The 14,909-nt window shown below is 39.8% G+C and overlaps 1 protein-coding gene across 2 annotated transcripts; it reads left to right on the forward strand.

The window, feature by feature from the left end:
* The first annotated feature begins 1,972 nt into the window (after positions 1-1,972).
* Positions 1,973-13,986, forward strand: LOC124003215 (proteoglycan 4-like). 2 transcript variants are annotated; one of them, XM_046311297.1, is made up of 8 exons: positions 1,973-2,102; positions 2,880-3,091; positions 3,198-3,363; positions 5,408-6,508; positions 6,699-6,764; positions 9,715-9,807; positions 10,473-11,368; positions 11,508-13,986. In XM_046311297.1, the coding sequence occupies exons 2-8, from the start codon at positions 2,897-2,899 to the stop codon at positions 11,592-11,594; spliced, it is 2,604 nt and encodes an 867-aa protein (XP_046167253.1). In that variant the 5' UTR covers positions 1,973-2,102; positions 2,880-2,896; the 3' UTR covers positions 11,595-13,986. The 2 variants fall into 2 exon arrangements, with proteins under 2 accessions (XP_046167253.1, XP_046167254.1); XM_046311298.1 differs by having other exon boundaries at positions 1,991-2,073.
* Positions 13,987-14,909: the final 923 nt, after the last annotated feature.

The raw sequence follows: 14,909 nt of genomic DNA on the forward strand, positions 1-14,909 counted from the left end.
CAAGAAGGCTCAAGGTCATTGGCCACAGATAAAATTACGTCAAATCACGTTATCTACCATAGCTTGATTGGACTGATCATGTCAACATCATACTTTCAAAATCTCAGCTAGCAAGCTAGACAAGCAGTCATCATCACGAATCACGTCGACAATCTACTGGCAAATCCTTTTCAATCCTTGTCATATGAAGATAAATTATAGCTAAAACGTATCAGTGCTAATCTGCCATTGGACATAAACATTACACAACAAGTTGTAAATTGCAAATTCAACAATGAGTGGTTTGGAAGGAATCATTGGCTAACTGCAAGAGTTGCAAAGCAATCACTAGTCTGCTATTCAGTGGGGTGGATGTGTGATCGAAGTCTGGGTTTAAGGGTCTCTTTTCCAAGCTTAAAAGGATAAACACTCAACACCATGTGCCAGAGAAGGTTGAATACATTGGCCATGCTGTCAATCCAGTGAAGGAAAAGCAGCCAGCACGTGCTCAGCATATGTGGGAACTCCTTTAAGACTTTTGGAAAAGCATTCCAGGTGAAGCTGGTTGAGGGAATGCCAAGAGTCTGCAAAGCTGTCATCAAGGCAAAGGGTAGCTATTTGACGAATCTCAAATATAAAATATATTTTGATTTGTTTAACACTTTTTTTGGTGCCAACGGATTCCATATGTGTTATTTCATAGTTTTGATGTCTTCACTATTATTCTACAATGTAGAAAATAGTAAAAATAAAGAAAAACCCTTGAATGAGTAAGTGGTCCAAAACTTTTGACCAGTAGTGTATAGTGTAGCTAAAACAAAAGTAATACTAAGTGTATCTTGTGTAGTAAGCTGTTAGTAGCCCATGTGCCTCACCCTAATAAGTTGGTCACTTTCCCCCTCATACCTTAGCCTATTGTTCTGATTTGGTGGAACATATGTAGCCTCTAGCCTGTTTTTGAGAAATGTAATCATCAAATATTGTAAGAGCTTTCATTGTCTGCTTGTATGGCCCCTTTATTAATCCTACGGTTCTGACTTGGTGTACTGGGAGAACACTGTAAGAACGGTCCATGTTCTGAATTCTGTCACTGTACATTTCAAAAGTGCTGAAAAAATAGTTATATTGATTAAGCCCATCCTAGCTCACTCATTAATGTTTTAATCGAAATTACAGATTGCCTATTATCCACTTGTTGTCCCGTTATGCCATAGTTGGTACATCTAAATTGTCAGTAGAAACCACATTTGTTTAAACAAGTCAGCCGTATCAGCTATACCGAGCAATGGTAAGGATTCATTCCATGGTGCTGAAAAGAAAGCTCTGCTGTTGGGACAGTTTTATGTAGGCCCTGGGCACCGTTTGTCACTGTTATAGTGCAATTCCTATATTGTGTTGTTTAGTGGCTTTGCTGCCATGCATCAAAAAATGGGGATTTTGCCCCACCGACATTTACATGCTAAAATCACCACTGTATTAGTGAGATGTGCTATTCCATTTTGTTTCATTATTTTAATTAAAATAAGATACCTATACTTTCGATTTTAAGAGTTAATTACAAAAAAATATAGAACATAGATTTGAACATACTAATATATGGGGAGGTGGGGGACTGTAGCTACTTATTTCCCTTCATGGTAATGTTTAGGCAAACAAACTATCATCCACATACCAATTTTTTTTTTTTTTTTACCAAAATGTGCTTTTTTTGTGTGTGTGTGGGGGGGGGGGGGGGGGGTAGTTACCCCATATTACTCTATATTACCCTATATTAATCTGACTATCCACAGTCACATGCACATATTATGGTGTGCATGTAACCGTGCTCACTTACTGTGTAGCCCTGTAGCAGTAGCTTGTTAAAATGGCCAATGAAGAAAACGTATTGAATTTGAACAATTTCAGACAGCGGTACGAATTAAAATATAATTTAAACTTTTATTCAAAGCAGCGCTTTTATTTTGAAGGCACAAAACCGGAAGTCAATGTTTTATTATTATTACTACCAGCAGCAGGCAGTAAACGTTTAGAAAATTCGAATCATTTCAGCAAGAACAGTAGAGGGGCAAAGTCAACTCCGAGATCTCTGAGCTGGTAACTAACTATATTTTCATTTCGAGACGGTAAGAAATATTGATTATGTTGCGTTTTATACATGTTTTAAAGGGTTTTAGAAGAAGAGTAATGTTAAGACAGGCCGTGCTATATCAATAATATAGTCACAGGAAAATGGCGTCCGGCCACCCATTTACCTGTGACTATATTCATCATATTGCACGGTCATATGTGTACTGCTATGAAATGTGAACAACATCTACCTTAATGATAACAATTTTAAAAAACTAAGATTATTTTTTATTTTATTTATCTGCCCACTGGAGAGCGCGTTTGCTAGACCTAGAACTGTTCAAAACAAAGACCTTGTTGCTATGCTACAAAAGCATGGAATGTTTTCACTAGGAACCTAACGGAATGGGCCTACCTGAATTCGTCCAATAGAAACTCTAGTTTTTGTTGCAAAACGTTTCCCGTTGCAAAATGTTTTTTTTTCTTCAGTTATGACTGCTGAATAGACTCCAAATGTTGCTGGCTGCTAGCAGTCTTCTTCATTTTTCGTTTGTTTTACATGTTTTCCATTGCCATTTATTAGGATATCCTATCCTATGTGATGTGTACCTTTGCCTGGTTCAGTTGGATGACAGTGCTCTGCCCAGCTATCTAATTTGTAGTTTTATATTTGCTAATTAGCTGACGTTCCCCTGGACTGAAGTTAGAACCCCCTGCCCAGTTACTGTGTTGCCTTTTTACAGTATTTACATGGCTTGTTAGCTAGATGTCTAACTATCTAGCTAATTGTGGTAGTTGGGCATGACTAAACTGCTTATCATTTCTCTCTTCAGATTTTAAAAGGGATGAAATGTCAGGATCACTGTGTATACAGTGTCAGACACAAACCACTGTGTTTAGTAAGACCTGCAACAGTTGTTTCTTTAACCACCCAAAAGAGAAGAAGTTGTTACAAGCAATGAAGAAGTATGATTACGAATGGGGACACAATGATTGCGCCCACTATAATAATAGCTCTCAGATATTGACTTCCACAAAAGTATTGGTAAGTGTTCCCCCTCCCCATATAAATGTTAAATAATAATAATAATATTTTTTCAATTCTAGGCTAGCTACTACTTTAAATCTAAATGTCTGATTCTGTGTTTCAGCTCTACAAATTACACACTCTAGGATTTGTTCCCCTTCTCCTGCTTGGAAAAAGGAGACAGGGAACAAAACTTATCGATATGGATTCCTTTTGCCCTCACCCCCAAGTCATAAAAGAAACGGGCTCTATTGAAACATTGAGAAACATTTATTTAGGTCTTCTGAATGGTAAGTGTACCTCGTGTTCCATGTTTTTGTCTTTTAAAAATATTTGATTTTAGAAGGATTTTCTTTTACAATTTATTACTCAAACTCCGCTGCCAGACATAAAGTAGAATATTGCATCAAGGAAAGATTCACCCATGTTGAATGTTATTTTGTATTTGTGCATCTGAATGCTGTTTTATCAATTCCCGGTGTCATTTCATGTTTTCATGTGTATCTGAGCTATGCAATATGATGATATAACGTTAGAAATCTGTGAATATTTTCTTTAAGTGACAGCTATGACGGTTACAACAACAATAACCATTCATACCTCTTTCCAGAAACGGAAACGGAAACTAAATCTTGATTTGATTTATTAGGATCCCCCCCATTAGCCGACGCCAATGGGGACAACTATTCTTACTGGGATCCGACACATAACAAAAAAGACATTACAGACAAAATACTTTACAATTTATCTACGTTTATTGGGAAATCTGTTGGGGGAATAGTCTTGTAAAAACAAATATTTTCCATGTTTATGGTGTTAATCATTTTTGATAGCCATCTTTGGAAGCAAGGGGGGGTGGGTGACTTGCGTTTTGTGAATTTTTTTTTCGGGGGGGGGGGGTGGCAGCCACCATACCAAACATCAGAGCCTGTTGTTTCTCCGTAGGATGATTTTAAAACAGTCTCTGAGCCGCCGCCGAGAGCAAGTTCTGGGTTAGGTTCAATGGCCCTCTTCTATACCTTCTGAATACCACAAAAGTCATGAACCCTCTGAGGCTTTACATCTGTCACACAGTGGGAAGACCTGGGGATAAATTCTATGTAGTTTGGTTTTTGCAAAGTATGAGCTACTTTGTATCAATTTATATCTGCCATTGATGGAACAAGAGTGAAATTCTAGACAGGGCTTCTCCCCAGATATCGTCTGAGATCTCAATATTTAACTCTTTAGCTACCCTAGGTCTCTTTGGGGTGACTAGTAGAGGCCTCCGTATAGTTTGAGAAAAAGGAGACTGACTGTGAGACGAGGTGATTTGAGTTGAGAGGGAACTTTAGCGGGTAATAAAATAAATGTTGTACAGGGAGGGGAGAGTTTCAAAATGTTTATTCTTCCCTTAGTGTCTTACGTGTAAATAGCATAAGAAATGGCAGAGTTCAAATGTGTTCTGTAAATGGTTGAATGATGCAAATTGTTTATATGTTAAAATGTGGCCAGTCCCTTCTCCCCCTACTCAACAAATACCTTATCAGACCTGGATGGAACAAAATAATAATTAAAACATTGATGTGTATACAGAGGTGTTTATGGTGCCTAATACGTTTCTCAAACGAAGTCTAAGGCACTTTATCTTAGTGCTAGAGGCATCACTACAGACCCTGGTTCGATTCTTGGTTCAATCCCGGGCTGTATCACAACTGGCCGTGATTGGGAGTCCCATAGGGCGGCGCACAATTGGCCCAGCGTCGTCCGGGTTAAGGGAGGCGTCTGGCTGGGGTAGGCCGGCATTTTAAAAGAGGATTTGTTCTTAACTGACTTGCCTAGTTTAAAAATATATATTTTTTTAAAAATGCATGGCTTGGAAGAGAGGATTTTGTTGTGGTCTTGACTTCAATATTTAGCCACAGTGGGGCATTAGTGTCCAATTTATCAGGGAAATTTATCAGCCCAGTATTAATGTTTTAAAGATTGGTAGTCCTAGGCCGACATTTTCCTTGGGCTTTTACAAATACGATGGGATTTATTACACCAGGCAAATTACATGGTTGTGTGGAGTCCAATGTTTAAAATTTTAAAAATGAAGAGGTAAGAAAAGATTAAAGGAACCTGGGAAGAGAAACCATTTTTATGGCATTAATGAACCCCATGTATAGTCAGTATTTTCCAGATCTCTATGTTTTGTTTAGTCTTTGTAACCATCTCACTGTAGTTAAGCTTGAAGATGAGCTTTGGGTTTCTCGGTAGTGTACCTCATGTTCCTTTATTTGACATGGAAATAAAAGCTTCTGATGCTCATTGTAGTGATTATTTGAATAACTATCATTCTTTATAATGCAGTCACACTCGGCACAGAGTCCCAATGTCAGTGCTCCCCAGTGTCTCCAGAGCCAGATGGGACCCCCGCACCAGCCGAGGTAGAGGGAACACCTACAACTGTCGATCCAGTGGGAACCTCAGCATTGACAGAGCTACACAGAATACCCATCTCCATCCAATTGAACGTAATACCAACAGAAACGGGCATACCCAACACACTAATCAATCCAGTGGGAACCCCTACAACTATCAATCCAGTGGGAACCCCTACAACTATCAATCCAGTGGGAACCCCTACAACTATCAATCCAGTGGGAACCCCTACAACTATCAATCCAGTGGGAATCCCTACAACTATCAATCCAGTGGGAATCCCTACAACTATCAATCCAGTGGGAATCCCTACAACTATCAATCCAGTGGGAATCCCTACAACTATCAATCCAGTGGGAATCCCTACAACTATCAATCCAGTGGGATTCCCTGCACCAACCAATCGAGACGGAATCCCCATATCTTTACAACTGAACCTAATCCCCACACCAACAGAGCCAGGCAAATCCTGCACACCAGCCATTCCAGTGGGAATCCCTACACCAACCAATCTAGTGGGAACTCCTACAGCAATTGATCCATCAGGAACCCCTGCACCAACTATGCCAGACGGAATTCCCACATCCATCAGCCTGAACAAAATCACCACACTAACTAAGCCAGGCAAACACTCCACATCAACCAAAACATTGGGAACCCCTTCACCAATTAATTCAGTGGGAACCCCTGCACCAGCCGAGCTAGACGGACTCCCCATACCAACAGATCCAGGCAAACCCTCCACACCAACCAAGTTAGATGGAATCCCCACATACATCTGCCTGAACGGAATCCCCACATCCATCTGCATGAACGGAACCCCCACACCAATACAGCCCAAAATCCCCAGACCAATACAGCCCAAAATCCCCAGACCAATACAGCCCAAAATCCCCTCACCAATACAGCCAGGCAAACCCTCCACACAAAACAATCCAGTGGGAACCCCTGCACCAATGGATGAAACCTCTGACTCCTCTGAGGCCCAGGACCAAGAAATGCAAAGGCCAAAAAGAAAAATGTGGAGAGGTAAGCATTAGGAGCCGGTTACCCTGACAGAGTAATCCGGGCCAAAAAAGCATGCTCTCTTGGGAATCTCTAATGAAAGTGCTTTTTAGTCCCGGATATGGAAAGAGGCTCGATTTTTATTATTTTTTTGGGGGGGGAAGTGCCACATTGTATATTTGCAGTTCTCACCCGTGTGCCATTTATCACACAGGTGGAGATCTAATCGAAGCTGAAGACAGTGCAACCACTCAAGCACAAAAGAGAATAAAAACCACAGGTATAACTAATATATTTAATTGTATTTGGGATTAAGGTTCTGTACAATCAAAATCTACAGTTTTGTATTGTATTTGCTTTGCTATATTTTGACAACTTGATTGCTGACATGCAAAACAATTTGGAACTGTATCAACAGTGCACCAATGAAGAAGAAAAAAAGCAACTAAACATTTTTGAGTGGATTATTCAATTAATACTATAACTGGAGCTGAAACATAAAATAAGGATTGTATCAATAATTTGCTATCATATAGCTTTGACATGTAGATTATAAAATTGACATTTTCATTTACAACAATATTAAATTGTTTTACGGTCCTGTTTTTAAGCTTTCAAATGATATTGAAAACAAACGTATTATCTTTATTAATGACAGAGATGGGGGTATTTCATGATAGACTAGGGGGTCCAAAATGGGAAAACTGAGCACCTCTATCCACTGTGGTTGGTCATTCAGGTCCAATATTCACATCCTCATAATTTCTACTATGAGCATGTATATAAAGTTTGATTTCAATACAAAAAGGTGATTAAGTTAATATGGAATAACCTCAAGGCTACTTCATCACTTTCACTCTCAAAAGTGAAAAAAATATATCAGATAAGTCACTGGTGGTATAAGTCTGAAGCATCCGTTTAGAACTTCCACTTACCACCAATATGTTGAGAAGAACATGCAGTATCTTGAGCACAGAATTAGTTTTGCACTCGCTGCAGACGGCTATATCACTCTGCTAATACAGTGCCTTGCGAAAGTATTCGGCCCCCTTGAACTTTGCGACCTTTTGCCACATTTCAGGCTTCAAACATAAAGATATAAAACTGTATTTTTTTTGTGAAGAATCAACAACAAGTGGGACACAATCATGAAGTGGAACGACATTTATTGGATATTTCAAACTTTTTTAACAAATCAAAAACTGAAAAATTGGGCAAAATTGCAAATTGCTAAATTATTCAGCCCCCTTAAGTTAATACTTTGTAGTGCCACCTTTTGCTGCGATTACAGCTGTAAGTCGCTTGGGGTATGTCTATCAGTTTTGCACATCGAGAGACTGAATTTTTTCCCCATTCCTCCTTGAAAAACAGCTCGAGCTCAGTGAGGTTGGATGGAGAGCATTTGTGAACAGCAGTTTTCAGTTCTTTCCACAGATTCTCGATTGGATTCAGGTCTGGACTTTGACTTGGCCATTCTAACACCTGGATATGTTTATTTTTGAACCATTCCATTGTAGATTTTGCTTTCTGTTTTGGATCATTGTCTGGTTGGAAGACAAATCTCCGTCCCAGTCTCAGGTCTTTTGCAGACTCCATCAGGTTTTCTTCCAGAATGGTCCTGTATTTGGCTCCATCCATCTTCCCATCAATTTTAACCATCTTCCCTGTCCCTGCTGAAGAAAAGCAGGCCCAAACCATGATGCTGCCACCACCATGTTTGACAGTGGGGATGGTGTGTTCAGGGTGATGAGCTGTGTTGCTTTTACGCCAAACATAACGTTTTGCATTGTTGCCAAAAAGTTCAATTTTGGTTTCATCTGACCAGAGCACCTTCTTCCACATGTTTGGTGTGTCTCCCAGGTTGCTTGTGGCAAACTTTAAACAACACTTTTTATGGATATCTTTAAGAAATGGCTTTCTTCTTGCCACTCTTCCATAAAGGCCAGATTTGTGCAATATACGACTGATTGTTGTCCTATGGACAGAGTCTCCCACCTCAGCTGTAGATCTCTGCAGTTCATCCAGAGTGATCATGGGCCTCTTGGCTGCATCTCTGATCAGTCTTCTCCTTGTATGAGCTGAAAGTTTAGAGGGACGGCCAGGTCTTGGTAGATTTGCAGTGGTCTGATACTCCTTCCATTTCAATATTATCGCTTGCACAGTGCTCCTTGGGATGTTTAAAGCTTGGGAAATCTTTTCGTATCCAAATCCGGCTTTAAACGTCTTCACAACAGTATCTCGGACCTGCCTGGTGTGCTCCTTGTTCTTCATGATGCTCTCTGCGCTTTTAACGGACCTCTGAGACTATCACAGTGCAGGTGCATTTATACGGAGACTTGATTACACACAGGTGGATTGTATTTATCATCATTAGTCATTTAGGTCAACATTGGATCATTCAGAGATCCTCACTGAACTTCTGGAGAGAGTTTGCTGCACTGAAAGTAAAGGGGCTGAATAATTTTGCACTCCCAATTTTTCAGTTTTTGATTTGTTAAAAAAGTTTGAAATATCCAATAAATGTCGTTCCACTTCATGATTGTGTCCCACTTGTTGTTGATTCTTCACAAAAAAATACAGTTTTATATCTTTATGTTTGAAGCCTGAAATGTGGCAAAAGGTCGCAAAGTTCAAGGGGGCCGAATACTTTCGCAAGGCACTGTATATGACTAGTAAAGGGCATTGTGCTTTTTTTAAACCTTTAATTTCGATGTAAAATATTTGATTTATTCAGATTTCTCAGGGGATGCTGTCTGACAGACTCCATGACAGGATGACAATTTAGATTTTTTTGGTATGGTTTCCTAGAAACAAGGGTGGCTCATAGTATCGATTTGGCTCAACTTACCCCGCTCTTCCCTGCACTAAATGTTGTAGACTTGATGTTTTGCCAAAGTTTCAAAAAAGTTGTTTAGAAGGAGTCCAAGGGCGAATTGAGTTCTTGCGCACACACACACACTTCCCTAACAGAAATATGCAAATACATGCTAAACTGTGCTAATAGTATCTTGCTAGCTCGTGCTTAGCTCTGCCCATCTCCTTGCTTGTTCTGCCCACTGTGCTTCATTTACTCTCATTGTAACTAACACAGATGAAGAGTCTTGTTAGTTAAGTATATTTGGTATCACTGTGCATTATTTACATTCTGTAACATCGCAACTAACATTGTAACGGCTACCCAATAGATGAATATGCAAACATAACATTTTATTTATTTGATCTGTTTGTAGAAGAGTGGCTGAACATGGATACGGATAGGCCCACGGTGTCAAGACATGCAGAGGTAGACACTGAAGTATTAGATCAACTAGAAAAACACAAAGGTAATTGATTTCACTCTAAAAGGTATCACTGTGTGCATTTTCTATGTTCTGCAACATTGTAAAGGCGTCCGCATGCTTCCCAGTCAAAACAGTTCGGAAGAGTTTGACATTTTTGTTTGATTTGAACTTCGGTGAGGGTTTTTTCAGTTGTTCGGGGGCACACTTTTTCCTTTTCTTTTTTTCTTAATTAAGGCAAGCCGAAGATTGTAGCTGAAATCTACGCCCCTTCGGTGATTGGTCAACAATGGGGATTCTTCAATAAAGTATTTTGTTAGTCATTCACCGAGAGACGACTCGTTTTGATGCAAAACGTTTCATTAAGAAATACTGCACCAAACGTCTTAGTTAGATGTAAAATTGTGAGACTAAGATCTCTGCAAAAACATCAAAATGAATGAGATTTCTTGAGTTATTTTCAATTCATTCTGACTTTTTGAGGAAGCGTATAATGGCTACGGAATCTCAAAATGGACAAACCGTACTGTTGCCGTATTTTCTCGGTTTTCAAGCAAAGGTCCTTTTAAGGGAGTATGCGAGCACTCTAGTTCGGTTCGCCTAGCCATCATCTGAACTGAAGCATGCTGACGCCTTAACAAAACATTGTCACAGTTATCCCATGGATGAATTTGCGAACATAACATTTGAGTAATTTGATCTGTTCATAGAAGAGTGTCTGAACATGGAAACGGATAGGCCCACGGTGTCAAGACATGCAGAGGTAGACACTGAAGTATTAGATCAACTAGAAAAGAGCAGCATTGTACAAGCAACCAACAAGCAAACTTTGTGGGCTATAAACTGCTTCAAAGACTGGCTGGCAGAGAAACAGATGATAGTGGATTTTTCAACCATTGAGAAATCTGAAATGAATGTGCTCTTGCGAGATTTTTACTGTTCTGTTCGAAGGGGTAAAGGTGGGGAGTATTGTATCCCGAGCTATATCGGAATCCGGGCTGGCGTGAACAGATTCATTAACCTCCCTCCCCTTAGCAGAGCCTGGTGCTTGATGAAGGACAGTGAGTTTACCTCCTCTAATAATGTATTTATTGGGGTACTAAAGAAAATCAGACGAGCGGGCAGGGACAAAACTACCCATCCTAAGGTGATTAAAGCACAAGACCTTGAGATTCTTCAAAACTCTCCTGTGCTAAGCCCCTACACACCAAGAGGGCTAGTCAACAAAGTGTGGTTTGATATCCAGTTACACTTCGGCCCCAGAGGAAAGGAGGGCAATAGGCGGCTAACGCCACAGTCGTTTGTAATAAAGTACGATGAAAACGGAGCAAAATATGCAACGATGACTTCCAACGAGGAAAGACAGAACCATAAAGATGCAGAAGAGCAGAACTGGCAGAATCGCTGTGGAATCATGTTTCAGAACCCTGGTAGTCACCTCTGTCCAGTCGCCTCCTTGGAGAAGTATCTGAGCAAGATCCCGCCAGATGCCACCGCCCTCTACCTCCATCCTAAGAAGATGGTCATCACCAGTGACAGAATATGGTATAGCCAGGAGCCAATGGGGTTCAATTACCTTTCATCAATGCTGCCCCGACTGTGCCAGGTTTGCTTTTTTCCCCCCCGTAACATAATTTCGTAACATTTTAATAATCACTAAATAGCTAAGTTGTACTCATAACTCAACCTGTTGTTGATACTTGGCTTACTTTTCTCTATCACTCGCTCTCTTTTTCTCTCTCTAGGAGGCTGGTACATTGGAAAAGTACACAAACAACTGCTTACGATCTTTGCGTGAGATCATGTCTGTCAGCACACTGATAGTTCCTTGAAAAGTTATTGAAAACCTTCAATGGACAGGAAGAGATGTCAAACAGGCTCACTGAGTCAAGGCAGTGACACACTTCTGTTTTACTTCCTACCAGCGACATTGTTTTGGTCTTATACGCAAACGGAGAGCTTGCCAAGATATACAGTCCTCACCATATCTATATGGACCATGTATTTTGACACTGAGGCTAAGATTGACATTTTTTTCTCTATATTCCAGCATTTTGTATTTAAGATGAATGAGGCGACAGTCCAGAATTTAACTTTTTGAATTCAGATTATGTTTTAAGGTATAGATTTTGTTTTGTGCTGAGACTTCACTTTTCAGAATTGTAAAGCCTTTTAAGCTTTCTTTTCACCAACAAGTTTTACTCTACTGGAAACTGTTTAACCATAATCATCCATTTAGGAAATCTAAAGTTTAGGGGCGGATCGATTTTTGTATGTATGAAATATCATTTTTTTTGGGGTGACTGGAAGCAATTTGATGTGATACTTCCTAGATCTGTTTTTACATGTGTAAACATTTTTTTCTAGCACACTATGTCTACACCACTTTGTAGACCATCTGTTGTGGCAAATGGTCATACAGCTGTTTTAACAAATTTAATTGTACCCTTCACATAGAAGTGATATTTCCCTTATTTACTAGATCTATTATTTAAAGGTTATGTACCAACTATCTAAAATGACCCGTATCCCCTTAAATTCAAGATTTTGAACTATGTATGCCTCTTTTCAGAAAGAAATGGAACTTGCAAGACAATTTTGCAAGCTATAATGATAGTGCAGCAGAACCTGTTAAGAGTGCTTGAGAGTTAAGGTAGTAACAAGAAGTGTGGAAAGCCAGATGAGCCAAACATATGTTGCGGGAAGGGACAAAAGGCCCAAGAGATGTTGTAAACCATAGGGAACCAGGAGTAAGACCGCACCGAGAGAACATACGGGGTGAAAAAACTTCATCTGAGGGCTGAGAGCATTTTGATGTCAAATATGAGTAATAACAAGTACAAGTATCCTAAAGTCTGTAGGCATAGTGAACTTGATTACATTATAATGTTGGCCTACATGCATAATTGTAGGCCACTTTTCCTTCCCGGCACTAGGGCTGCTGAATCAAGTGCACCTACCGCTAACGGCGCAAAACAAATAAAATAAATAGGAACTCAAGGCTTTATCAGTTTTTAAACCAAACTGTACTGTCTTGGGCTTTATCATTGTTTTTGTTTTGTTTTTTACAGAAATGCTTGGAGATCAAGATCGACCTGTTGGTAGCCACTGTTGTAGCCTTTTATTTGTGAGGCACAAAGGAGCATAAATTGAAATAACTTGCCCCACTATAGATTTACCGTTTCTCAGTAAGGTAGGGCAAAGGCCTGCACACTACTAAACCTGATAATCGTCCAAAAGTAGCACACTGATGAGAAGAATCCGTAGTAAAACCCGGACTCGAGGATAAACTGTCTAACAAAATGAATAATTAAACATTCGAAACCACCTGTAACCATGAACAAAATTGTTGGAATGACCACACAAACTGTGAAATTTTCGTTCATGGGCTACAGGCAACCATAACTTGAAGTTGAAAACCACAAATCAGAATTTATATATTCCAGTTGCTACTGGGAGGAGAATAACCATTACGCGTTGAACACACCGACAGTGTAATTGCATTTTGGTACACCAGAATTACATTAATTTCCAATGAAACGCTGCGTTTGCGTTGCAGTGCAGTTTTGTTTATGAGAATGAATGAAATGCCTAGAGTGATGAGTTCGGCAGTCAGGTCTACTGAGTTTATAAAGCATGGATGAAACTTTTCTTTCATCACCGAAGAACCCTTTAATAAAATGCCAGTGCTATTGCAAAGTAGGCTACAATTATGCATGTAGGCTAACGTTAGAATGTAAAATCTGAATGGCTATGCCTGCAGACTTCAGGATACATGTTTTACTGATTGCTATACAATACTGATCCATGCTTGCCGGCAATGGAGTGTCAGGAAATGTAGAAATGGAAGATCCAAGTTCAAGTGTAATTATCCATCTGGTTAGCTTTAGGCTTTTGCACTCAACATGGAAATATAATTGTTGTGATTTGAAGTTGTATTGAAGAATTTATTCATGTAACACACCGACAGTGTTATATTATGATGAGCTATAATATAATCACTAGGCCTATGCTTTGCATGCAGACTGTTAAAGAATGTGACAATGAGTAACAATGAATGTTGTCAGATCGATATAAGCATTAATTCATTACCTAAAGATTTGGATGTATCTCTGCACTTCCTGCAAAAGAAAGGTTGACACTAGATAACATTTTGTTTGACTTTTTATTATATAATTAAAACCAAAAGCATAATTGAACATTAAAACATATAATCTACTAGCAGTGAAGCCGCTCAACATTTTACATTACATTCAGTCATCTAACGGACTCCCATCCAGAGCGACCCACAGAAGCAGCCTGGGACAAGGCCCTGCTCAAGTTCAAAAACTGGGACTCGAACCAGCGACCTATCAGCCACTGGCCCAAGCTCCCAACTGCCAGGCCACCAGCCCTCCAAGATCCCCCACAGTTCCCCCGAGAGCTCCTCAACCATCTGAACCCCCCCCTCATTTACATGTGTGTGTGGGTTTGAATCCAAGTGTGTGTATATGCATGTGTACACGCGTACAAAACCTGCGTGGCATCAGCCTCAGGCAACCAGGCATTACATGTAACAACGTTGACCCTCACTGCCATTATTTTATTTTAAAATGTAATCTTTGACCGTCATTCTATCCCCCACCCAGCAACTCTACCACTTGTCTCCAAATTCACATCCCAACCCTCGGCTTCCCTCAGTCCTTCCCACCTATCTCTGCTGGCCAACCTCTTCTGATTTCTACGAGTCATATGTCTTTCAACTATGCTGTGATGTTTAACATACAACTTGAATCTATGTAATCGAATAAAATCCACAGATTGCGCGTTGAAGATAAATACTTTTACTAAGAGGATCAGTAATTGACTGACCAGGTCTCTCCAGATCTCCCAACGATGATATTTCTAGGGCCAATTTTAGATTGTTATGCTTTTTCGGCCATTCCTGAGACCAGAAACGGGCTACTTGAGGATAATACCAAAACAAATGGTCTATTGATTCTGTATCCTCCGCGGTGCTGCAATGATTGTATTGCCCCAAATATTCAACATTTTGTTGTTGGCAAGAATTTATATAATAATTGTAACTGAAAAGCATGACGTGTCTAATCTTGTAGTTTTATGTATCAACTCATACACCCTTTACCATGAAGTCGGTACATCAAAAA

Source organism: Oncorhynchus gorbuscha, linkage group LG18 (genome assembly GCF_021184085.1).
Source record: "Oncorhynchus gorbuscha isolate QuinsamMale2020 ecotype Even-year linkage group LG18, OgorEven_v1.0, whole genome shotgun sequence".
NCBI classification, from domain to species: Eukaryota; Metazoa; Chordata; class Actinopteri; order Salmoniformes; family Salmonidae; genus Oncorhynchus; species Oncorhynchus gorbuscha.

What these genes read in the sequence shown, in the direction of transcription:
- LOC124003215 (XM_046311297.1), top strand. Translation starts at nt 2,897, where the DNA reads ATGTCAGGATCACTGTGTATACAGTGTCAGACACAAACCACTGTGTTT. An exon ending in AAAAAGAAAAATGTGGAGAG is followed by an intron (nt 6,509 to 6,698) that starts GTAAGCATTAGG and finishes TTTATCACACAG; the next exon opens with GTGGAGATCTAATCGAAGCT. An exon ending in TCAACTAGAAAAACACAAAG is followed by an intron (nt 9,808 to 10,472) that starts GTAATTGATTTC and finishes ATCTGTTCATAG; the next exon opens with AAGAGTGTCTGAACATGGAA.